Source organism: Silene latifolia, chromosome 6, assembly GCF_048544455.1.
Source record: "Silene latifolia isolate original U9 population chromosome 6, ASM4854445v1, whole genome shotgun sequence".
Taxonomy (NCBI): domain Eukaryota; kingdom Viridiplantae; phylum Streptophyta; class Magnoliopsida; order Caryophyllales; family Caryophyllaceae; genus Silene; species Silene latifolia.
In genome coordinates, this window is record NC_133531.1 from 135,620,173 (window position 1) to 135,647,633 (window position 27,461).

Sequence of the window (27,461 nt, forward strand, 5' to 3'; positions counted from 1 at the left end):
TTGAAAAGAAGTGTGTAGAAAGGGTGAAAGACGTGTGGAAGAGCATAGAAAGAGGAAGAGGAAAATCAAGCCTGTTCATCTTATTCCATCCCATCATCCATCATATTTTTCTATATGGATTAAGCTTGAGGGAGAATTGTACAAAGTTGTAAGACGGTCTTAACAAGGTAATTACACTTTCATTTCTTGGATTAACTTTGTTTATCTTTGAGTAGAGATTGTTTGTTGGGTATGATGAGTTCCTGATTTTCTAAGTTTAGGGACTTATGTAACATATTCAATTGAATTAAGGGGAAGATTCGAGATGACAATCACGTTTTGATTAAGTTTGGACTATGAACATGTGAAAACCGAGCTGGTTGATTATGCCCAGAAACTGTATCAATCTTTAAACCTGTTTTTCGACCTTAAATACTCAGAACTGGAAAAATTTGCTCAACAACGATGTTTTAGCGTTTTGTCTTAGATTTCCAAAAAGACTAATTAGAGCTTCTGATTCCAAGTAGTTTAGGAGTTATGATTGTTGTGCCCAGATGACTAGAAACTGATTATGCAGGGTTTTAAAACTGGAAGGGTTGTAAAGATTATGCAATAAGCTATTGAAAACTAATGATTTTGGGAAAACTTTGTACATAAGAGTTTTAGATCTTATTCTTAGCTTTCCAAGCATATAAATTTCATATTCATACGATCTGTAAATTAAGAGTTATGATTTATTTGGTAAACTTGGGCTGGAGTGATAGATAACTGCTTTCCAGAAAAAGAGCTTGTTAGCATGTACAATTTTGGTAAGAATAAATCATTTCTGAGATTTTTCAGTCGGAATTATTTGTCACAAATTTCATCTAGTTTTCAGAAAGGTAAGCCACTTTCACAGGTGAATTGTTGTTAAGGAGACCTTCTTGTAAGAAGGTATAAAGGTCAGAATTGCATTTTTATAGAAACTCGGTGTAGTTTATCCTGAAATTCGAGTTTAAAGGCGTCAAATGCACAACAAATTCCCCTAAAGGAAGTTGTTCATATAGAGGTTATGTACATGTATATCAAAATTTTAAGATTTAAGGATTATAGTTTTGGCTCAAACCCGCACCCGTAGTGGCGGGCTGTGAAATAGTTTGGCTCATAACCCGCAGTGGCGAGCCGGGCATACAAACGTGCCTTAGAGGATTATTGTTTGACTCACAACCCGCAGTGGCGAGCTTGGCATATAAAGATGCTTTTAATTAATTATAATCTGGCACATAACCCCCAGTGGCGAGCCGGGGACATAGCGGTGTGCACAATAAGGTTGTGGCCAGTCTTGTTAACTTCTTAGTCTCGAGGAAGTAAACTTTCTTACTATATAATTTTTGTCTCCTTGGTTTATTTATGTGCTAAGGTGAATTATATTAACTGTAATATTATTTATAAATAGAGGTAGCTAATATTATTTTGCTATAGTCAGAGATACTTTATTTACGATAAAAAGTGTATGTGGGGATTCAAGGAGTACCATACTAGTATTAGACTATTAGCCAAGTGAATGTGATTGGAATAGAACACGAAGTGAATTAAGTTGGTGTACATATGTTGTTAGAAGGTTGATTACTTATATTTGACAGAAAAAAGATTTTAAGAATATGTTTGACGTTGGTTTAGAGGTGGTGATATTTATGAGATTGTGGTCTTTGTATTATATTCAGTTGTCGTTTTCTTTGATCTCGACTTCTGGATGAGTGGCTTGGAGTTTTATACTCCAAAGTGTTGAGCAAGATACTCTGTACCTTTTGACAGTATGGATATTGATATTGAGATTAGTTATTCGTATTAGGGCCTTTGTGCCAAGTTACAATTTGGGTCCATTGTGACCATGATTATTACTGAGATAGTTATTTTGGATTCGATATTGAGATAGAAGTATTATTTCGCGGTACTGCCGCTGGTTCACTAACCCCCTTGTTTGAGTCATTGGGTCGATGATGTAAATATAGTACTAGTTATAAGTTGAGATAGTGAGAGTTTATTTGAGACGAGTTGTTGTGAGACTCGGATATGAAATGAAGGAGTTAGTGAGTGTGCAGTAATCTCTGAAAGTAATCTGTGAAAGTATTGAGAAATATTTGAGTTTATTGTGGTTTATAATAATAGTATTATTATATTATATTTTTCATTTTCACATGTGAGTGTTTCCACGCCATGACCAAAAATAGTACTACCCTATTATTGAGGCTTTACTCTGTTACCAGTTTTAGTTTTATCTTCCAGCTGACGTGTTTCTCCCTTTTAGGCTACCCGTCATGGGGTAGATCCTTTTCTTTTTGTCAATTGTTTTCAGGAGGAAATCTTTTGTTTAGCTTAAGTCGATCTCAAAGTGTAGATTTTCAGTCAAGTTTTGTGTTACATATTTTGTACTAGCTTTATCATTTATTTATTTTTAATGGTTTGTAATTTTTGTAAAGACACTTCTAAATTTTACTATTATGAGCAGCTTTGTATATTTTCAGTGATATCCTCGACTTTTGTTGCAGTTTTTTTGTAAATGTTATTTTAAATTAGCCTGAAAAGCGTGGGTGTTACATAATCGTACCCTAGTGAGGAAACTATTCATTACTCATGTTGATTAAGACAAAATAATTGATAAAGGTAATTGATAAAGGTAGATGCTTTGACAATAAACATGGTATGAAATTCACAATTAAGCATGCAATAATTAGGTGAAAGAAGAGTATTGACTAATTAAACTAAGATTAAGATGGATTATGTAAAAGAACAGGAAGCTTTAACAAGACAAATCAAAGGTTCAAACTTTACTAGATAGATAACACCCAAATTCATGAACAAGTGAAATAAAAGAGAGAATAAGACTATTCTACCAACAAACAAGAGGAATCCAAACACAAACAATCAATTTAAACTAATAGGAAATAAATGTAAACAAATGAACAAAAGGAAGAGATTATACCAACTAGAAGCAAATAAATAAGCTTTGGATTGAATATGGAAGGAAGAGAATCTTCAATCTTGTTACAACCCAAATTTCTAGATCTGAACAACTAGTATTTAAAATATTAAGGTTTTAATTAGGGGAAAATTAATAAAGGATTAGCAAAGTTGTAACTTGGAAATGAATTAATTGAGATCTAGGGTCTTGTGTTCAAATACAACTTAAGAGAGGCTATTTATATTATTCCAATGCCGAGAGTTCTAAAAGAGGAGTTTAAGACAAATACAGGTAACAACGACAACCAGCCGGCAGGCCGACTGCAGCCCCATATCGGTGCCGAGACAATTTAATTTTGGAGCTGAAATTCTTCAATTCTCCAATAGACGCCCCCCAGCCGCCGGCCGACTCATGGGCTTCTTCAGCTTCTTCTTCCTCTTTTTCCTTGCTAGGTTATCCTGTGGTCTTGTTACTTGCTTAAATCCTCTTCCCAAGCTCAATTACCTACATTTCAAGGTGGGAAACGGTAGAAGTGAAAAAGGAACACAAAATGCAAACAATAGACTCATAATCTTGTTAAATTAAAATGCATTAAAAAGCCTAGTGGAAAGAGGAGTAATCAGTGCCTAATATTCGTTCATCACTAAACATACTGATGCGATCTAAATTTAAGACGGAAATAAAAGGATAGAAATGCAGTTGTTCAATTACGAGAACTGATAGGCTACCTAAATAATAGAATTGTGGTGAATAATAACCTAAATTCCATTAGACAAATGAGATAAATCTCACAAGTTGATTCATAAAATTCATTTATTGATTATTACACCTTAACTAATGCTCTTATATTAGCCTCTAATGACTTGCAAAATAAGAAACAAAAGCCTAAATTACTAGACTACCCCCACTTGTATTTTGGTGTGTATCACATACCCCCATGTGTCTACATGCCTTTTGTGATGCGAATTAGGGTGATGACACTGACGATTATGCCTTTAATTAATGATAGGATTTTTTCCAATTTTTTCCTTTAATTTTTAATAATGCATGATGATGTGGAGTTTTAAAATGAACATAAAAGGGGGAATGGTGAAAGGTAATGCTTTGTTGTTACCTATTAATTATATTTATAGATGATGTTTACGTAATTACATTAACGGTAGCGTTACCAGAATGTCACTAGTGAGTGAGGATCCTCTCTATTTTTTTATGAACGGCCCAAATGACATCGTGTAAGGATCTAATAGTTATAGTTGTTTGACTGTTTCGTAAAGTAGTGTTTAATGAATGAAGAAAAATCTAACACCCCCATATACCAAGGAGCCTTAACAAGACCTTCTCTAGCATATAGAGGCGTTACCATCTCGGTTGCCCGAGGAAAGTAATCATCAACAGTCGATAAAAGAACATTTATAATTATTTTAGAAGTGATATAACCAACTACTAATTCAAAAGGTACATCTCATCAAACTATACAAACTACTCCTGTCATGACTCGTGAAGACTCATCCAGCCAAGACTCCAGCTATCATCCAAGACATCACCTGCTAAGACTGACTGCTCACCATAAGGGATCACGGCAGACACAACAGAAGCAAACAAGAAAACAACCACACTAGGTCAGTAACCAAAGACACACACCAACCACTGGCATAGCAATACGGAAACAACAATAAACACACAAGCCACATCTCCTCCAATCAATCACCGTCACCGACCGTCCACTGGACCAGCCCTGCCAGTGGGGGACCGTAGCCGTACCCACTAAATCCCCGCTCATCATACCGAGCGATAAATCATGTCTCATTAATGTGCACATCCCCTCCCGTGGCGAGTTCCACGGAGGGCGAAACTAGGGCGTGAAGCCACTCTCGCAAGTGACTCCACTCAGCCGAGGACGCACCTCGAGAACCACAGACGATCAATCACAATAGCTGCATCACGACAACGACAACAACAACAGAGTAGGCGAACCTAGCTTTAACCAATCGCAGCAATTCCTCGATCAAACACATGACATCAACCAAGCAAGCATCCCCTATACAAACAGCATAACAGCCTATTACTACTACCACAATCCTACAAGGAATAACAAAGACATAGATGATGACGTGACATACCTACGCATCCTAGATCGGCGTTAAGACCGCTACCCGACTCAAGCAACGCATCCCCAAGGCACTAACATCCTCAAATGCTCCCATGGAAGAAGTTATGGTGAAGGGAAAGGAGAAAGGCGACATCTAGGTCTGAAGGAAAGAGGCGGAAATGATTTGCGATTTATCAAAACACGATTATAAACCCTCGCTGAAAAGACGCTACTCGATCGAGTAACCAACTTACTCGATCGAGTGGCCCCTACTCGATCGAGTACCCAAGCTACTCGATCGAGTAGCCTCTACTCTATCGTATACCACACATCCCCAAGGTTAATCAAGACACAATGCATCTCTTGCACGCATTCCTAAAGGCTATCACCTGTCCCAAAGGTCGGTCAACGTTGATCAACGGGTCCCTAAAAGGACGGGTATTACAGTCTTCCCCTCTTAAAAAGAACTTCGTCCCCGAAGTTTGACTCATCCTCTCCCGAACCACATAAAACGAAACTAAGGTCGACATTACCGTTTACCCGACGTAGGTTCACAACTCTCTAGAAACATCATCCCACTACACCATCATCATCAATTGTCTAACACACACCACATGTTCAAACCTCCAAAAACCACTATTTGAATTACCGAACACACCACATGCAGCAAACAATCCTATCACAGATTCAACAATGTTTGATTCATAGACGCGTAACGTAACTACCGATGACAACCTTGCTACTGTTCATGACCTCGTCGTCTCTTATGACCATCTTCTCATTATAACACGTAAATTATTCATTTTCACTGAACGCAACAAATTTCTTCCACAAAACAATATAAAACACATTATAAATATAGTAAACTATTCCACAAAACTATTAGAAGTAATTATAAACTCGTATTTGAAATATAGTAAGACATTATAAAACATTACAAACATATGGCAACAATTGTTATAATTTCAGCTTTTTCTTTTGCGACATTACTCTTCCCCCTCTAAAAAGAAACTTCGTCCCCGAAGTTCACCATCAAACGACTTTCCTGACACTTAACCGGACACATATTGCATTTTATCGACATTACTCACTAATCACGATTAACATTAACTTATATACACCTACTACTTTATGAGAATGATTATCAACAGTCCAGAAGGACATGCAAACCTTACCAGTATAATGGAATTATGGAAAGTCCATGAAGTAAGTAACAAGTCTTTTTGGTAATAAATAAGTGAGGCTTGCTTGTAGACATTGAGAAAGTAAAATGAATGCATTAAGAACCAATTAATATTAGATGACCATTACTTGCAAGGTAAGGATATGTATACATACAACGATATGAACTTTTATAGCATTACTCACATGTCAATTCCCGCAACAATATGTGTGATTGTCTCATCGATTCTATTTTTCACAAAACGTCATCTATAAGACAAGCACGGACCCAAGCATAACTAATAAGTCGAGCCAAACATGCTACTAACCTTCACTAACCATGATAAATGTCGAAATATGCAAAAATAAAAGCATTCAAACAATTTAATTTTCGCAAAGTTCCTGTAACAGTGCTACTCGATCGAGTGGGTTAGGCACTCGATCGAGCTGGCCCTACTCGATCGAGTATCTTAGCTACTCGATCGAGTAGCCCGAAATCAAAATACCTCTTAAGTGGACACACCTGCAGCTACTCAACCGAGTGAGGGGCACTCGATCGAGTGGCTTCAGGTCAAAACTACTCAAACTATCCCAAACATACTATATAGGATCGCATAATCACGAGTCGGGATGGCAATCCGACCATAAATCCTGCAAACAAGTCTAGAATAAACAAAGTACGGCCTTATGGCCACCAATACAAACTGAATACGACAAGTACGAATCACAATAACTAATATCCAACACAACTACAAACATGATAAAGAAACGGAGTATCACTCCTGATGCTGCTACTGCTCATCCATGACATAATCCTCATCTCCATCACCACCCGAGGTGCCTGCTCCTGGCGCACCCAAACCCACATCACCGCCGACTCCAGCATCTGGTCTCACATACCAAGGTGTCAAACCGCCGTAAGGGTATGACTGAGGTGCTCCCCATGTGTACATATCCACCCCGTATGAGTGGAAAACCCCTCTGTAATCTCCGATTCCCCTCCACCAAACCGGATGTGGTCCTGAGGTCCCAATACCCTGAGTATACGCCATCTCATGCATGTTCCGGAGCGTCAATGTAGAGGACACTCTCTCTGCCAGGTAGCTCTCACGCGTCTCTGGGGTATCAAGAAAAGGGTAACTAGGAAATGGGTACTGTGGTGGTGCTGCCGGCTGTGGCTGTGTCTCAGCCATCCTCTCCCTCACTCTGCATGGCCCTCTCCCTAATCTAGGTCGATCCTCCTCAACCCTCACATTCTCCCCCTTCCTCGGTTCAGGCATGACTTGGAGAAGCTCCGAGTCAATGAAGTACGTCTGCCTCGCAGGACGTACCTCCTCATCAGACTCTGCAGCTACTATTGTCGCGGGTAAAGGCTCTGTCGGTGGGAGATGCTTAGGATCGGGTATCTTCATCCAGCTCATGCCCCATACTCTCCACGCCAAACTGCCATCCTCCAAGGTTCTCAACCATTTCAGGTCGAGGAAATAAGCTCTGTCCATGGTAGGTACCGGGGTAGCTAGAAGGGTGTACTCCGAGGAAGCCTCAAAGGAAGTTAGCTTCTCAGCTAGACGGGTGGCAATAGCACCACAACTCAGGATCCTAGTACTAGACGAGGCCATCAAGGTAAGACTGGCACACACCATAGCGGGAGCACTGAAGACCACTCTCTCAATCCGCTCGGGGTTAAGGTACGCCATCAGAAGCATCAACTCATGCGAGTTCAACTTACTCATATCATACCTTTCGTAAAGGAGACAAGACACAGCACGGAGAAAAATCTTTAATGTGACATGTTGCACACCATTGATCAACATGTTACTAGCAGTGGGAGCTGATTTCCCGGTGATACAAGGCATAAGACTACAAACACTCTCAGACGGTATGTCACGAAGGGCTTCCTTGGGAGGCTTAGCTAAGCCAAGGTGAGAGGCAAACATGTCCATGGTCAAGGCAAAGCTAGTGTTCATGAGGCGGAACTGCACAGTTTGTTCCACCGGCTCGTATTTAAACGAGCTCATGAACTCAAGGGTCAGAAAGGCATACGAATGCTTTCGTAAGAGGTAAAGTCCGGTGAACCCCAAGGTCTCAAAAATGTGTCTGACATCAGTCTCAATGCCCAGATCCTCCAAGAGGGTCGTGTCAACACAGCGGGTCGGTCTCATCTTACGGGACTATAACGCTACAAACCTCTTCCTTTGGTTGTAATCTATGAACACCACAGACGGGTATTCGGGTACAGCTGGGACAACCGGTTCACTCCCCTCTCCAATCACGGGCTCAGAAGCCCTACCCCTCTTACTCTGTCTGGTTCCTATGTTCGGTCTCAGATCTGTTTTTCAACATACAATTTAAATACACCACTACATATGCACCAAAACATACAAAGCATATACATATGGTCATAAAAGAATCATCTAAGTACACACTATCACTAACATTTCCCAATTTATAAGATAAATTCAAATTCTTAAAGCTCAGACGGTCTCTAAAGCTGTGAAAATTTTGACATAATTAACATGAATTAACTCAACCACTACTACTTTTAGGATTCAAACCATCAAAACATATTCATATATCACCCAAATATGCAATTATATGGGACGAATTTCAGTTTGGGGCACTTTTAAGACGGAGTTTTAAGATAAATTTTGGGGTGAAAATCACAAAAATTAACTCCATACATGATATGCACAACATATATTACTCAATTTTCATTCTTTTGTATACAATAGATAATCAAAAATCAATTCAATTTCATCAAACCCTAAAATTTCGAGTCATAGAACCCCCTTCTTAATTCGATTTTTGGCACAACCAACATCAATAATCAACAAGTTGAAGCAACTAGAGCATATAACAACAATTACAAACAAGATTTGGCACATATAAATCAATTTTCCAACAATTTCTATCATCCTATGCGATTCCAATCAACCAAAAACATTGAAATAGAGGAAACACCAATACCTTGATTAATTAGGAAGTAAAAAGGAATAAATTGGAGCAAGAAAATCAATAGATTGGAGCACCACAAGTAGAAAGCAATAAGGAATTTGAGAGGAAAAGATTTAGGGTTTGCGGAAATAAGAGGAAGAATGAGAAGAATGAACAAAAGGAAGGGTTTAATCCCGCGATTATGCTGTTACTGTAGCACTTACTCGATCGAGTAAGTAAGGTACTCGATCGAGTGGCCTCTACTCGATCGAGTAGGTACTACTCGGTCGAGTTTCCGTAGGGAATTCCTACTTCCTCGACGTTATAACTACCTAACTAGATCGAATGAGGTCTAATCGGTCTAGTAGGCACTCATACTCGGTCAAGCAAGTCTAAGTACACGGTCGGAAATACAAGATTAAGAACGAGTTCAAGGTTACGGGTTTAAGTAACGGTTCCTGCAAAACAACAAGGCGTGTCGATTCCAAAATAAATTCGGGAATCGTCACAGATTATTACATTCATTCTCACGCACTATCACTACTCATATGTAACACAACGATTTCATTCGACCAAAGTACATATCACTTCATCCTATAGCGAACATCACACAAAACAATTTACCATACTATTAAATCGTTTACGCATACATTCAACGCATTGTTTCATGTCTGATCCTTCGTCTACGACTTTAATAATAAAGCTTATAGTCACTTTACTACTAGAACTCTAACTATGCCTCAACATCAACAAATTAATCTACACAATTAAACATGTCAAAAACGGAAGCTTTCAACCATTCATATATCACATTCATCCATTATTATTTTGATAATTATCATTACAATTTCACAACTCTTTAATTATTATTATTACTATTATAAGACTTATAACTCTTGTAGAAATTACCATTACCAACTATTTAAAGCAACCACGACCATCCCCATATTCTATACATTACTCCGCACTTCTACTCTTTCACACACACTTCTATCCGTGTACAAACTTCCACGTTTCTCATGATCATCACACACATACGAGCTCCATTAGGAACTTTATCATGCACGATTCTAACATAACCATTACACACATGTTAACTTCAACAGAAACTTTACCACGAATAATTCTAGTATAACCACTAGACGCATTAGGCACATAATTGCCAACTCAACATTCCCATACCCAGTGACTGGCTTAAGCACAATGGGGCCATGATTTTGAAATGAGGGCGCCTACTCACCCAAAATCTAGCATTATCTGGGGCTCCCAATACACATACACCAGGTTCATTTTATTAGACTCACTATACTCATTAGGCTTATTTGTTACAGGTTCCAAAATTGTCGCTCTGATACCACTTTGTAACACCCCCATATACCAAGGAGCCTTAACAAGACCTTCCCTAGCATATAGAGGCGTTACCATCTCGGTTGCCCGAGGAAAATAATCAACAAAAGTCAATAAAAGAACATTTATAATTATTTTACAAGTGATATAACCAACTACTAATTCAAAAGGTACATCTCATCAAACTATACAAACTACTCCTGTCATGACTCGTGAAGACTCATCCCGTCAAGACTCCAGCTATCATCCAAGACATCACCTGCTAAGACTGACTACTCACCATAAGGGATCACGGCAAACACAACAGAAGCAAACAAGAAAACAACCACACAAGGTCAGTAACTGAAGACACACACCAACCACTGGCATAGCAATACGGAAACAACAATAAACACACAAGCCACATCTCCTCCAATCAATCACCGTCACCGATCGTCCTTTGGACCGATCCCGCTAGTGGGGACCACACTGCACCCTCCAAATCCCCGCTCATCATACCGAGCGATAAACCCTGTCCCATTAATGTGCACATCCCCTCCCGTGGCGGGTTCCACGGAGGGCGAAACTAGGGCGTGAAGCCACTCCCGCAAGTGACTCCACTCAGCCAAGGACGCACCTCGAGAACCACAGACGATCAATCACAACAGCTGCATCATGCATGACAACGACCACAACAACAACAACAACAACAACAACAACAACAACAACAACAACAACAACAACAACAACAACAACAACAACAACAACAACAACAACAACAACAACAACAACAACAACAACAACAACAACAACAACAACAACAACAACAACAACAACAACAACAACAACAACAACAACAACAACAACAACAACAACAACAACAACAACAACAACAACAACAACAACAACAACAACAACAACAACAACAACAACAACAACAACAACAACAACAACAACAACAACAACAACAACAACAACAACAACAACAACAACAACAACAACAACAACAACAACAACAACAACAACAACAACAACAACAACAACAACAACAACAACAACAACAACAACAACAACAACAACAACAACAACAACAACAACAACAACAACAACAACAACAACAACAACAACAACAACAACAACAACAACAACAACAACAACAACAACAACAACAACAACAACAACAACAACAACAACAACAACAACAACAACAACAACAACAACAACAACAACAACAACAACAACAACAACAACAACAACAACAACAACAACAACAACAACAACAAACAACAACAACAACAACAACAACAACAACAACAACAACAACAACAACAACAACAACAACAACAACAACAACAACAACAACAACAACAACAACAACAACAACAACAACAACAACAACAACAACAACAACAACAACAACAACAACAACAACAACAACAACAACAACAACAACAACAACAACAACAACAACAACAACAACAACAACAACAACAACAACAACAACAACAACAACAACAACAACAACAACAACAACAACAACAACAACAACAACTGAGTAGGCGAACCTAGCTTTAACCAATCGCAGCAATTCCTCGATCAAACACATGACATCAACCAAGCAAGCATCCCCTATACAAACAGCATAATAGCCTATTACTACTACCACAATCCTACAAGGAACAACAAAGACAAAGATGTTGACGATGACATACCTACGCATCCTAGATCGGCGTTAAGACCGCTACCCGACTCAAGCAATGCATCCCCAAGAAACTAACATCCTCAAATGCTCCAATGGAAGAAGTTATGGTGAAGGGAAAGGAGAAAGGCGGCATCTAGGTCTGAAGGAAAGAGGCGGAAATGATTTGCGATTTATCAAAACACGATTATAAACCCTCGCTAAAAAGACGTTACTCGATCGAGTAACCAACTGACTCGATCGAGTGGCCCCTACTCGATCGAGTACCCAAGCTACTCGATCGAGTAGCCTCTACTCTATCGAGTACCACACATCCCCAAGGTTAATCAAGACACAAGGCATCTCTTGCACGCATTCCTAAAGGCTATCACCTGCCCCAAAGGTCGGTCAACGTTGGTCAACGGGTCCCTAAAAGGACGGGTATTACAAAAAAAGTACATTAAAATATGTGTATACGAGAAAATTAAGAGAAAGAAATGGAGGTGATCCAAGTTCATCACTAGTGGAGTCTTGTGGGTTGTGACATCATATGCCAATAACTTTTCCGACAAATAAAAATATTTTGTGTTTAATTTTCCAAATTTGAAAATTTTATAATTTTAAGACCTCATAATAAATAAAAATAGGGTCCTTATAACACAGGTTAGTAACCTAAATGTGTTAGGATTCGCAAAATAATGTCACTAGTTATGATAGAAATGAGTTTATGCTTAAATATCGGGAGAAATAGCAAATCACCCCCATAAGTTTGATATTATGTGAAATCAAGCTCCTTTACTTATAAATGTAGCAAATCAACCCCATAAGTTTCTCTTAATGTGCAATTAAACACATATCTTATTTTTAAGAATAAAATTTACTAATTAAATATTTACTATTATTGAAAATCAAAATTATTGATTAGATTTTTATTCTTAAATTCTTGAATATTAAAAAGCATGTTCAAATTTTTTTTTTTTTTTTTTGGTGAAAAATGTTCATAATATGAGTATTGTTAATAAATTTACAATGAAAAATTACATGACCAAATTTTTGTTTATACTAAATTTAGTCCGCATTTTTCTTGAATATGTAAATATTATATTTAATTATTTAAGAAATATATTTATAATAGTTTTTTTAATATGACCAATTTTTTGTTTATACTAAATTTAGTCCACATTTTTCTTGAATATGTAAATATTATATTTAGTTATTTAAGAAATATATTTATAATAGTTTTTATAATAGAAAGTAATAGGTTTTAGTTAAAACATATTTTAAAAAAACTCGATTTGTGCTTAATTGCACATTTTTTTTTGAAAGTTTGAGGCTAATTTGCTATAAGTAAAACTTAGGGGGCTTATTTGCACATAATTCATAAGTTATGGGGGTAATTTGCTACATCCCCGAATAAATATCTTATGAGTATGTTGTGAATCCTTTCATATTTAGGTTATTAATGATACAAAAACTAAAATAAAAATAAACATAAAACAAAACAAGTATATAAAAATTACAAAATGTCTGGGTTGTGACCGTCAAAAGCTTGTGACCTCTTAAGGCCACATCCCCCTTCTTGCCCTATCACTTGCTCTCCCACTTTGAATTGAGAATTTTTTCTACGCCATGAATTACACAATTAATTTTTTTTGGTACAAGGTATTACACAATTATGAATTGGCATTTGAATATGAAAAACATTTCTGTGTTGAACCGGCTATAAACAGTGATACAAAAATATATATATATATATATATATATATATATATATATATATATATATATATATATATATATATATATATATATTTGTGATCCGGTGAACTAAATCTTTTCGGTGAGAACGGTGAGAACGACCTTTATAATAAAACTTCACGCGCGCGTCCTTATTTGTCACAACCAAACTTTTTATTTCTCATTCTCTCTCAATCACAATCCTTCCTCAAAACCTAACCACCCTTCAAATCCCCCCATCACCACCTACTTCCCTGCCGTCGCCACCTACCTGTCATCATCTCCGGCAACGATCGACAACAACTCCGGCGACGAAGCAACATTTCTGAGCTTTCTCCTACCACGCGACGCTACAAACCTCGACGCCGCAGTCACCGCGCACGTGCACCTGACCGTTGCCGGCAGCAACCGACATCGCGCATCTCCGACATCTCAAATCGTCGTCACGAACTTCCTTATTGCCGGCTCAGTTCCATGGAATCCAATCAACATTTCGAACCCTCATTTTCGAGCTTCAAATCTGGGTTATATTTGGGGGTTTTTAATTTAATTTGGAAATAATTACGGTTTGTAATTTAGGGTTGTTTTTTTATGTATCTAGATATCTGGCGACATTGATGCTTGCCGGCGGTGGGAGGTGTAGGCAAGGGGTGCGAGGGGTGGTGCGATGGGAGTATAGTTTGATACTTTGATATGATTTTTTTATGTATCTAGAACTTACTGATAGACACTCCTTGAAGGTTGATGAGACATTAAAGAACAAGGAATCTTGGAGAAGTTGGATAGATCAATGCCCTGTGTCTTCTGCTGTTTACTTGAACGTGACTGAGAGGACTAGTTTGGCTTCTCTGAGGGAAGGTAAGTTCAGTCAATCTAGCTTTCTGTAAGCTTGTGCTTGTTTGTCACAAGTTACTGCTCAGATTTTCTAAGCCTTGTGTAGTTGTCTCACTTCCTATTCATAATGGTGCAATTTTTTGCAGTTTGTTTAAATGCCTTCTGTATGTCAAAGACTCAAATGTAAGATGCTAAAACTACTACTTTGTGCTCTGAGCTCTGACATCCACTTTTTGGCTGCACGCCTGCAGCACGTTAATATCTGTGGTTTTTCGTTCTCTGAACTCTCAAGTATTGGTCCTTATGCTAAGCCTCCTCATACTGCCGTCGTACAGTTCTTTCTTAAACTAATAAAACTTTCACTGTCATATTTTTGAAATTCTTGATAGGTGTAATTGTTGGTAAACCATTAATCGTCATTGCTTCAGTTAGTATTGGCAGACACAATGGACGAAAGCGACGAATGGCAACTGAATAATACTAGTGTGTTTTCTTGCAACATCTTAATTTCATCTGTCACAAATTCTTATCATTTATCTGCTGCTGTCAAAAGAGCATATCAGTAGCCCCCATAGTTTTCATATATTCATCTTTTTTGAACATCTTGTTGACTACATTTATCTTTAACAAGAGATCCTATTATTTCAATAAAAGTGCTTGTTTTCACAGTTTTTCAGGGGCTTTGTCGTGGACTCTACTCTCTGAACCAAGGGTTGGTGTGCTGGACATCTTGCAACATAGAGACTATGAGAGAAACTACATTTCATTACTATTATGTTCTTCAACCATCGGAAAATGGGCTGATGCTGCTTAGGGTAGAGAAGTTCACCATGAATCGGTTTACAGATCTATTTTACATCTTATGCACAAGTGTTCATCTCTTTTTTTCACTGATTATTTTCAAATTGCGGAGGCTTGCTGTAGCATAAGAAATCTTACCGTTACCTGATCTAAATGAAAGCAATTCTTCGGTTATTGAGGAGATTGATAACAAAATTCGACTATGTCTACAATTAGGTTTGGTTGTCTATTTGTGTATCTAGATCACATAAATATGTATCTAGATTAATATTTTGTGTAACTAATTAATCCGGTTTTTTGTATTATATTTTGGAAAAAAAAAGTACCTAGGTTGAAAAAAAGATGTATCTGCATTGTTATAAATTGTACCTAGAATTTATGTAAAAAAGTGTATCTTTATGATAGCGTAAAATAAATCTGAGATTTGGCTAAAAAAAATGTAACTATACTGTCAAAAAATGTATTTAAAATTATGAAAAAGTGTTTATACCATATATTAAAGGGTATCCGAAAAAGTGTAACTACATTATTGTAAAATGTATCTAACATTTATGTGAAAAAATGTATCTATTTCATTTTGCAAAAAAAAAAAAGCGAATATGACATTTGGTTAAAAAAATTCTATCAAAAAATTGTACCTATGCTAGCAATAAGTGTATCTACATTCTTTAAAAAAATGTACAAAGAATGAAAGTCAAAAGTGTACCTATGATAAAAAAAATTGTATATAGAATACACTTAAAAATTGTACCTAGAATAAAAAAGTGTATCTACATTCTTAAAATGTGTATATAGAATTTTGGTAAAAAGTGTATCTACTTTAGTTAAAAGTGTGTATGAGATTTGGTAACAAAAAAAAAGTGTATCTAGCTTCTTAGAATTTTGGTAAAAAGTGTACCTACTTTAGTTAAAAGTGTATATGAGATTTGGTAAAAAAAAAAAAAGTGTATCTACATTCTTAAAATGCGTATCTAGAATTTTGGTAAAAAGTGTACCTACTTTAGTTAAAAGTGTATATGAGATTTGGTAAAAAAAAAAAAAAGTGTATCTACATTCTTAAAATGCGTATATAGAATTTTGGTAAAAGTGTACCTACTTTAGTTAAAAGTGTATATGAGATTTGGTAAAAAAAAAAAAAAAAAAAGTGTATCTACATTCTTAAAATGCGTATATAGAATTTTGGTAAAAAGTGTACCTACTTTAGTTAAAAGTGTATATAAGATTTGGTAAAAAAAAAAAAAAAGTGTACCTTTTATATATATTCTAATGTATCTAGTGCGTTCTCACCGTTCTCACCGAATGGTCGTTCTCACCGGATCCCACCTCTATATATATATATATACTAGTTCAGAAGCTTGGTTCAGTTTAGTTTCTATAAGTTCAGTTCAAATTCTATAAATTTAGTTTAATTCAGATCAGATTATTCACTCCAAAAAAACAGGGTCATATTGGTATTTAACAAAATTCTTTGGCCATGATTTCGTTAAATAGTACATTTAATGAAATGATTAATATAAGTCAAAAACTCCGAACTAAGGGCAATTCAATTAATATGGTTGTAATTCTAAATACCATTTTTCCATTGACAAATAAGCACACGTAATAATATAAGAAATTTTTTATTTCTTTTTAATGCTAAAAGTTCCATACTTTATTTAAAAACCGATTTCATATAAAGAGCTTTATATTTTCTAGCTCAATAAGTAAGGAACTCCTTATATGATATAGAATTTCTTATATGATAGCATTGCCATTGCCCTAAGTAAATATAAATTAGAAGTGGCTTAAAAATAAAAATGTACAACAATAACATGCCTTATTAAGTTAAAAACTAGATGATGTTTTTGCTTGTATACTACGGAGTATGATTCAGTCTCCCGGGGTCTCGGAGCCGGTCTGTTACTTGTAAAGTGCATGATTGTTGATAATACTCCCTCCTATTCGGGGTGATGGGGCATATTCTGCACCGCTGACCAAGTCAAACATACTGAGCAAGGTCAAAGATGTCCACAGCAAGTCAACGACTTAGACAACCTAGCCGATGCCGCCCATCTACTGTCAACCGGGTCCCGTGACAACCCGCCCGGGACACATATCCGCGTACTCATATCCAAGACCCTCGGCGGTGAGTCAACAGGCCCGCCGGTCTCGCCATAGGTCCCTCGGCCGAGGGGTAGATCGATCTTTTCCACCGCTAGCCACTTGGCCACTGGCCACCACGCGACAAAAGGTGAAGTCTATAAATACTCCTCAACCTTCATTGAGGAAGGGATCCAATCCATAAATACACAACTTAACCTAAATACACTATTCATCCGGTATAATCTTCCTTATCTCTCTACCATATATTCCTAGTCCATTAGCATACAACTTATACATCTAAGTTTCCGACTTGGGCGTCGGAGTGGGTACGCTTGGCACAAAGCCAAGCCCTCGCCTGTTCATTGTTGCAGGAGAGGCCGAGAGGAACGATTAAGACCAAGGGAGAATCCAACTCAAGACGTCATTCAACAAGCCACGGGTGGTAACTATACTTGCTCTGGAATTACACCCGGAACAATTGGCGCCGTCTGTGGGGAGCGACACTAGAAGCTAGTCACATTCATTCCCAAACACAAAAAAAAAAACAACAAAAACCCACCCAAAAAGCTGAGAAGATGTCGAAACAACAAGACGCAGTCGTGACCGACGAAACCGCGTTCCACCAAGATGATACCTTCAACCATTCTGGAGTCGTGCAGCCCTCCACCGGCGGGGTAATCCAACCGGAGTTCGGGATGCCAATAATACCAGACACGCCGCCGCCCAACCAACCAGGTCACCATCATGGGGCACGTGGTTGACATAGCAAAGCCGAAAATGGTCCCGGACCTAATTAGTAATACGTCCGCTCACACATCGTCACGCCGACAAGAGCGGCGGAAATCGCCCGTAAGACCAGGGCCCAAAATGTGACTCCGAGAAATTTGAACGGAGCGCTAGGAGAAGCTGACCCAGCAAAGTCGCCGGGGGAGCCCAAAGTGGGCGTGGTAGACCTAAGTCCTTCCCGTACTCATGGGAGGACAGCGTCCCCGCAACACGAACGAGGCATACCCCAAAGGAGCCAGAGGAGTCCGACTCAGCAGAGTTGGAGAAGAAGTCCAAGTCGAAGGAGCCCCTCCCGCTACGAGGAGAGGAGCCGGGTTAGGAATGCGAGGAGCCGATCGCCACGTGCCATCCGGCATGTGATCAGACAGCCCCTCAGCGCCTACGTCCTAGAAGTCCAGGTGCCAACTAAGCTCAAGTTGCCGCCCATATCATACAAAGGGGAAGGCGATCCAACCGACCACGCTGAGGCTTTCGAGTCTCACATGTCGGTATGGGAGCAGCCCGATGAAGTGTGGTGCCGAGTTTTCCCAACAACGTTGCATGGGATGGCTCAAAGTTGGTACAAGGGGCTTCCCGACGGCTCGGTGTACTACTACGCCGACCTAAGGGACGCCTTTTAGCCCAAGACTCTTGCAACAAGAGAAGGGCCGTGGAGACATCGGACCTCCTAACTATCAAACAGAAGGGGGGCGAGTCTCTACGAAGCTACATGAAGAGGTTCGACGGAAAGGTCCAACAGATTCGAGAGATTAATCCCGAATCGGCGGCCTTCACGGCGATGAAGGGCCTCCCAAGGGGAGATTTGAAAAATGAGCTCATCAAGTGCGGAGGCACGGGCTTGGATGCCGCTAGGAAAATGGCCGACTGTGCCATCAAAGTAGAAGACTATCACAAGACGTGGTTAGGCCCCAACGAGGCCGAGCACTCGAAAGAAGAGCGCCGGGAGGGCAACCACGATGAAAGACGCCGTGACAATAATAGGTCACGGTCCGACAAACTGCTGCCAGGAGACAGGACTCGACGGGCGCGGGGAGTTCGGGAGCGTACTACAAAAACGGTGCAAAGAATCACACCCCCCCTAGTCGTGTCGGCCGCCGAGGTTTTCGCTCCGAGCAAGAGCGAAGGCCGAGTGGGAAAGGCCCCTAGGCCGAGGAGTGACGGTGACACGAGCCAATACTGTGAGTACCACGGCCACACCGGACACTTAACCAACGATCGCCGACATCCGAAGGACGCCATCGAAGAGCTGATCCGGAAGGGGAGCCTCGGCAAGTATGTCGCCAAAGGCCCGAAACCGAATGCCGGCGGGTCAAACAAAGAATCCGTCTTTGAACGGATAGGAGTAATCCATGTTGTCATCGTGAGGCAACGGAACGATGGGTCCGCTCATGGACACAAACGGAATCGGATGAGCCATGTCGTCAGCCGTCAACTTTGTGCCCAACACAGCCACCCCCGCTCCCAAAATCCCCGATATGACTATCGGACAGGCGGACTACGAGGGAGTCATTGCTCCTCACAGCGACCCACTCACAGTCCACCTGAACCTAGCCAACCATTTGGTGAAGAGATGCCTAATCGACACAGGCGCCTACACGAACATTATGTACAGAGAATGCTTTCTCAACCTCGGTCTGAGAGTCGAAGATTTGAACCCCGCACCAACCCGCTGTACATGCCTTTTTCGGGGTCGGCCTGGTACCCCTGGGGTCGGTCAGACTGCCGGTAAGGTTCGGCGAGGGAACTGCAGCCAGGAACGTTATGACTGATTTTATAGTCATCAGCGGCACATCTGCCCACGACGTCCTCATAGGCCGGGTCACTTTGAGTGAAATCCAAGCCGTAATATCTGTCCGGGCCTTGACATTAATATACGTCTCGGACCGGAGGGAGGCTCATAAACTCACCTCGAAGAACGAGAAGGATCCCGGCGTATGGGAGATACACACAGACGGCCCTTCCACGACGGATAGCTCGAAAGCCAGCGTCGTTATCACTAGCCCGAACGGAGATGTGTTTGAGCACGCCTTGGAGCTCACCTCCTCGACCTCAGACAACGAACGCAAGTACGAGGCAATGATAACCGGAGTCGCCAGCTGTAACCGCCGGGGGCGTAACACGTCGTGGTAAAAAGACTCGCTCTCATTGACCAACCGATCAAAGGAGAATACAAGGCTCGGGACTATAAGACGACGAGGTATCTAGAGAGGGTGAGAGCCGGCGCTTCAAAATTAAAATCCTTCCGGATACAAAGACACTCCCCAGCCCGAGCACGACCGAGCCATTAGCATGGTCGAAGGAGCAGAGACCGAAGAGGTTGAGATTGACCCAGGCCGCACCGTAACCATCGGTACCAACCTGGAGCCAAAATTCGAGCCAAACTCCGGACCTCGCTAAGGGAAAACAAAGACGTCTTCGCCTACTCGGCGGCCGAGATGCCAGGCGTGAGCCGGGAGGTAATTATTCACAAGTTAAACGTACTCCCCAACGCTCGCCCTATCAAGCAACGAATGAGGAACTCCTCAGCCGAGAAAGACGAGGCCATCAAAGCCGAGGTAGACAAACTACTTACGGCGGGCTTTATTATGCCTTGCGCCACCCAGAGTGGTTAGCCAATGTTGTGATGGTAAAGAAGTCATCGGGGGCATGGAGAATGTGTGTAGACTTTACCCAACTTAATAAAGCATGCCCCAAAGACTGTTACCCTCTGCCACGGATAGACAGCTTAATCGATGCCACGGCAGGCTACACCATGCTGAGCCTGCTAGACGCCTTCTCGGGATATCACCAGGTTTTCATGGCTGAGGAGGACATGCCCAAATGCGCATTCATCACCGCTAACGGCACATACATGTACAAAATGATGCCGTTCGGTTTGAAAAACGCCGGCGCAACGTATACAAGGCTAGTGGACAAAGTGTTCCAAAATCAAAAAGGGCGAAACATTGAGGCCTACGTCGACGATGCTATTGTAAAAAGCAAGTCCGACAATAACACCGCCGATTTACACGAAACATTTTGTTCACTAAGGAAGTACAAGATGAAGCTCAACCCAATGAAATGCAACTTCGGTGTCCGGGCAGGTAAATTTCTCGGTGTACTTGTCAGTGCCAGAGGCATCGATGCAAATCCAGACAAAGTCCAAGCAATCTTAGACCTACCGGAGCCAAGGAATCGAAAAGAGGTTATGATGCTGACCGGAAGAATGGCGGCTCTCGCCCGTTTCATCTCTCGGTCAGCCGACAAGAGCACCCCATTCTTCAAAGTTTTGAAAGGGAATAAAGACTTCAGCTGGGGGGAGGAGCAGAGCACGGCCTTCAAGCAGTTGAAAGCTCATCTTCAGACTCTCCCAACTCTGTCCAGGCCGATGCTGGGGGAGACGCTATACCTATACATAGCAGTTACCTCGGCCACGGTCAGTGCAGTGATCATCAGGGAAGAAGACAAACAGCAACACCCAATCTACTTTATCAGTCATACACTGTTGCCCGCCGAGAGAAATTACCCACTAATCGAAAAAGCAGCCTTCGCCGTCGTCATTGCCACGAGGAAGTTAAAACCCTACTTCGACGCGCACCCCGTGACGGTCCTAACCGATCAGCCGTTAGAGAAAGCTTTGGAAAAATTCGAGCAATCCGGCAGGCTCATCAAGTGGGCAGTGGAACTCTCTGGTTTCGGCATTCAGTACAAACCAAGACCTTCGATAAAGGGGCAAGCACTTGCAGATTTCCTGGCCGAATGCACGTATCAAGAAGAGCCAAACCCAGGCGTGTGGGAGGTCTACACCGACGGCTCCTCCACGACGAACACTCAGAGCGGCATCCTCATCATCAGCCCAAACGGGGACGAGTTCGAGTACGCCTTGAAATTCACCTTCTCGGCCTCGAACAACGAATCCGAATACGAGGCGGTGATAAGGGGGTCGAGAGCTAGCTAGGTGCCGGAGCAGAGCACATTGTGTTAAAGACAGACTCACTGTTGGTTACTAACCAAATCAGAGGGGAGTTTGAGGCTCGGGACGACGGAATGGTAAGGTACCTAGAAAGGGTAAAGGCCGACATAGCGAAGTTGAAGTCTTTCCAAATCCAATGCGTTCCCAGATCCGAGAACAACCGGGCCGACGCTCTCTCCAAACTTGCCAGCTCAACCATCAAGAACGTCAGCCGAACCGTGCTGGTAGATATCCGGAATGCGAAGAGCATCACTGAGACAGACGGCATGATGGGCATCGTAGAAGCCGAGACAACGTGGATGACTCCGATAATGGAATACAAACTTACAGGTAAATTACCGGAGGGCCGCAATCCCTCGGCCAAAATAAAACGGATCGCCGCCAGGTACTTAGTGTTCGAAGGAGAACCGTATGTAAGGTCCGTAATAAGGCCACTTTTGAAGTGTGTCGGTCCAGCCGACGCAGAGCCGAGCATCGACAGAGATTCACGAAGGCATCGTGGACACCACATGGGGGCAAGAACGCTAGCCCACAAAGCTCTGCGAGCCGGCTACTCGCCCACCATGCTTCAAGATTCCGAACAAAGACCAAGAAGTGCACGAATCGTCGATGCATGCCCCGGTAATACACGCTCCCTCCAGGGACCTACAACCGGTGCTCAGCCCTCTTCCCTTCGCACAGTGGGGGATGGACATGCTAGGACCATTCCCAACAGCCTCCGGAGGAAGGAAATTCTTGATCGTCGCTGTTGATTACTTCACCAAATGGGTCGAAGCTGTAGCAGTACCGGCGAAGACCACAGCGGCCGTCAGAAAGGTAATCTGGGAAAATGTTATAACCCGTTTCGGATTACCCCAAGTTATAGTATTTGACCACGTAGAGTTCTGGAGTGACGATAATGAATTGGTTAGAAGAGCTTGGTATCAAGTTTGCATACTCCTCCGTCTGCCACCCACAGAGCAACGGACAAAGCGGAGGCGGCCAACAAAACGATCCTCAACGGTTTGAAGAAGACAAATCGAAGACCTTAAGGGAAGGTGGGCCGATGAACTACCCGGCGCCCTATGGTCCCTTCGAACCACGGAGAAAGAAGCAACGGGGTACACCCCTTTCCACCTAGTCTACGGTTGCCCAAGCGGTCCTACCAATTGAAGCAACGGTGCCAACATTCGAACGGCTACCTTCAAACCCGGTTGAAAATGAGGATGGCCTGAAAGCTTCCTTAGACCTAGTCGAAGAAAGCCGAGATACAGCACGCCTCAACTTGGCAGTATATCAAAGCCGGATGAAAAGAGCCTACAACAGAAGGGTCCATAAGAGGGATTTAAAAGTAGGAGACCTAGTCCTAAGGAAGTCGGCTGCCACCAACAAAGGAAGTACTCATGGCAAACTGACGGCCAACTGGGAGGGTCCCTACAAGGTGATTGAAGAGATGAGACCGGGCACATACCGGGCCGATGCAGACATGGGAGGTGTGCCTTTGATGAGCCATTGGAACACCGACAACTTGAGGAAATACTTTGTGTAGCGGCGGAGGTGTCCAAACCCATTGTGGACACCCCAACGCATGATCATAGCAAACGAATGAATCACCCAACTTTTCCATCGAAGTGTTTGTCACTCAAAGAGAAGAATCGCTATCGAGCCATTAACCCGACACCTCGGCCTCATGAGAGCGACGGGGACACAATGACCGGTACACTAGAAGAATCGCTATCGAGCCATAACCCCGATTACCTCGGCCCTAGCCGAGAGCGACGGGGACACAATGACCGATAAGCGCTATCGAGCCGTAACCCCGATTACCTCGGCCAAAGCCGAGAGCGACGGGGACACAACGACCGATATGCTAGAAGAAACGTATACTCAGTGCAGTTGAGACGCGAGTCTGGCGGTCAATATGCCTACAGTTACGAATGCTATCGAGCCATAACCCCGATTACCTCGGCCCTAGCCGAGAGCGACGGGGACACAATGACCGATAAGCGCTATCGAGCCGTAACCCCGATTACCTCGGCCAAAGCCGAGAGCGACGGGGACACAACGACCGATATGCTAGAAGAAACGTATACTCGGGCGGTTGAGACGCGAGTCCGCGGTCAATATGCCCGACGCTACGGCCCTAGACGAGAGCGACGGGGACACAATGACCGCACGCTAGAGGAAATGCTAAAAACGTTAACACGGTTGTGATGCGTACTAGACCGCTCGGCCATGCCGACGGTAAAAACAAAGGCACTCTATTAAAACAACGCAAGAAGACAAGTGAAGAATAATATGATCAAAGCCCCGGCCAGAGCCGAGGACCCAAAAGATGAAACTCCATTAAAAAAAAAAAAAAATAATAATAATAACTGCAAGAGGAGTACAAGCGACGGCCGTCCCCATAAGGATAGCCTAAAACTCTACCTACCAAAGTTTTACAAGAAGCAAGGAAATAAGGAAACAAAAGGGTACAGACTTAGGATTTGAAGCGCCAAAAGATGGCAGGGAGAGAAGGCTCAATAATTGGCCCCCGAACAGCTAAAGCTATCCGAGACGCCGGGGAGTCCGTGACGACCGCCCGTCTCCCTATGCCTGTTGATTCCCTCCATCAGCAGCAGCAGCAGCCTCCTCGTTCGGCTCGGACGAGGCTCGACATTTTCAAGCACCTCGGCCACCCGAGCCACCTTCGCCGCCTCCGTCTTCTCTCGCAGCCGCCGCCTCCGCAGCCTCGGCCCATCTCGTCCAAGAGCTTCTCAAATTTATCCCACGGAAAGGAGCCATCGGGACGACCCTTTTACCGCCTCCCGGTCGCCTCCTCGGCCTGGTCCCGGAATTGGGCGCACATTTTTGGGAGAAGTTCATCTTGGAGCATGGCAATGTCCCTCTCCCTTTGAGCAATGACAGCCTGCGCGTCCTTAAGCGCCTCCGCCCGATTGTGGAACCGATTCTTCCACTTTTCCCCTCGCAACCGCGCTTTATGAGCGTCCTTGTACCTATCCCGCTCCTCCATCATCTTGGCGAGCGCCATCGCCTTCCTCAACTTTGGCCCTCTCGGCCCCCGGCAGCCTTCTCAACCTCCTCCGCGCTTCGCGTAAAAGAAATCCAGTTTAAACTTCGCGGCCTCCCCTTTGCGGCGAGAGAGGTCAAGTCTAAGCTTCGCCATCGCCGGCGCAGCCTTGGCCCATGGTTTTCTCCTGCTCCGCGATATAGGAGCCGGCTTGTTGGGCCCACTTCGCCAGCCTCTTATACATTCTCAGACCCTCCGCCACAAGCTCGGAGGCAGAGATGCTATGAGCGGAGGAGTCAACAATGACATTTCCGTCACCCGCCGTCTCGATAGCCCTCTCGGCCGCTTTCCCGATTGCCGTTCAATAAGAACGGCGCCGCCGAGGAAGGATCTGCAAAAAATTTGCACAAAGCATCCATGTCACCGTGCATTGACACATCAGAAAGCCGGTCGTCTGGGATGTCCAGCGAACCAGCGAAATCCGAACCACAAGTTAGATCCGTACCAGTTTGGGCCCTTTTTATTCGAGGGCCGGATGGATCGGTCTCCTCCCCGGCAACAACGGAAGAAGACGGTGGCTCTTTCCTCTTCTCCCTAACAACGGTAGAAGCAAGCGGCGGCTCCTCAAAGAATGGTCACCGACCCTATTAGAATATCAACGACCTCCACAGTTCCTCTCGAACCACTGGGGTCGAAGAGGGAGCAGGCACAGTAGCCGCCGCCTCCGTAGTCGCAGCCCTCTTCGTTCTCTTTGGCACGCCTCCGAGAACCCTTGCCTGAGCCGCCACCGGATCCACCCCTTTTAGCTGCTTATCCATGAGCTCGTTGGGAGACGGTCTGCGATCGCGCATTCAGCCGTAGGATGCCGCACAACTACCTTCCCGTCCTTATCAAGGCCTAACCGCTTCAAGGTACTCTCGGACAGATCCTGGCCAACCCGGTCTGCAAAAAGAAAACCAAACAAGAATTACACGACAGGAATAGAACATAGCTCTAAAAAAACAGGAGCATAACAGGCAAAAATAGGCCTCACACCGACCCCACTCACCCCGGGCCGAGGGCCGGTATGAGGCCGACGTGACCGAGCAGCTCATCTTGAAGAATAACCGAGTCGGGGCAGCCATCCCTTCTCAAAGATCGAGCACACCGTGACGCCCGCTCCTCATCCTCAGTAAGAGGAACCTTCGAAGCGTCCATTTTCACCTTACCCCGGGAGGTACATTCCTCATACTCTTCCCGGTTCTCACACCGCAAGTAAACAGGGCTCTGGAAAGACCGGGGCAATGGGTAATCCTCCGGCACTTGGACATAAACCCACCGCCGTTGCCAGTCTTTGCAGGAAGTAAGCTTGTTCACGGAAATATAGCCTGGCTCCGTCTGTACGCTGTACCACCCCACCTTACCAGCAATTGACGGTCGAAGACTGTGAAGTCGGCGGAATAAGTTGACCGTCGGGATCTCCCCCTTAAAGAGACAAAGCCACACAAAGCCAACTATCGTCCTCATGGCCAGCGGATGTAGTTGGGCCACCGCGACGTTCATGGCTCTGATAATGGCCACGACGTATCTATTCAGAGGAAACCGCAGCCCATACTCCAGATGCCTGATGTACACGCCGATGTGACCCGGTGGAGGGCAACAGACCGCCTGACCCTCTTTAGGAATAACGATCTTATACCCCTCACCGAATGAGAAATGGCCTCCGAAAAGTGTCCCGTCAGAACAACTGCCGAACTTATGGAACCAACCACGTTCAAGACCAGTCACGGACAGGCTCGCCATGATCCGGGACAGACGACCTCCCACCATCGGAGGGGGTCCCTCATCCTCATCAAAGCATCCCCACCCTCATCCTCCCGTCCCTCCAGAATTGGTGGATCGACTGCGGGAGAAGGAGACCTAGGGCCCCCAAACCTTATCGGAATGGCGTATAGTATCTCCTCCCCATCAAGACGCAACGGGGAATCCTCCGGCGCAGAAGTACTAGTCCCGGCGCCAGTAGCAGACATAATATCAACAATTATTTAACAAAATAAAAAGAAGAAGTTTGTTTGTTACCTTGAAGAAAAAACACTCGCCGGAATAACAACTCTGAATGTTAGAAGAGATTTAAGCCCTTGCAAGTTTAGAGAAGAAAATTTTGGAGAATGAAATTGGTGACCAATTTCA

General features: G+C 42.9%; 2 protein-coding genes across 6 annotated transcripts in view; both read left to right on the plus strand.

The window, feature by feature from the left end:
• LOC141587349 (cysteine-rich receptor-like protein kinase 5) overlaps window positions 1–27,461 on the plus strand; it is a 177,716-nt gene that overhangs the window by 99,385 nt on the left and 50,870 nt on the right. The window lies entirely within an intron of this gene.
• Window positions 13,988–15,675, plus strand: LOC141587345 (uncharacterized). Of its 5 annotated transcripts, none has more exons than XM_074408809.1 (3): window positions 13,989–14,703; window positions 14,826–14,862; window positions 15,349–15,675. In XM_074408809.1, exons 1-3 carry the CDS (start codon window positions 14,550–14,552, stop codon window positions 15,491–15,493), a joined length of 336 nt encoding a protein of 111 aa, XP_074264910.1. In that variant the 5' UTR covers window positions 13,989–14,549; the 3' UTR covers window positions 15,494–15,675. The 5 variants fall into 5 exon arrangements, 1 of the variants encoding a protein (XP_074264910.1); XR_012519754.1 differs by having other exon boundaries at window positions 13,990–14,703; window positions 15,069–15,675; XR_012519752.1 differs by having other exon boundaries at window positions 13,988–15,162.

What these genes read in the sequence shown, in the direction of transcription:
- LOC141587345 (XM_074408809.1), top strand. Translation starts at nt 14,550, where the DNA reads ATGTATCTAGAACTTACTGATAGACACTCCTTGAAGGTTGATGAGACA. An exon ending in TTTGGCTTCTCTGAGGGAAG is followed by an intron (nt 14,704 to 14,825) that starts GTAAGTTCAGTC and finishes AATTTTTTGCAG; the next exon opens with TTTGTTTAAATGCCTTCTGT. An exon ending in TGTATGTCAAAGACTCAAAT is followed by an intron (nt 14,863 to 15,348) that starts GTAAGATGCTAA and finishes TTGTTTTCACAG; the next exon opens with TTTTTCAGGGGCTTTGTCGT.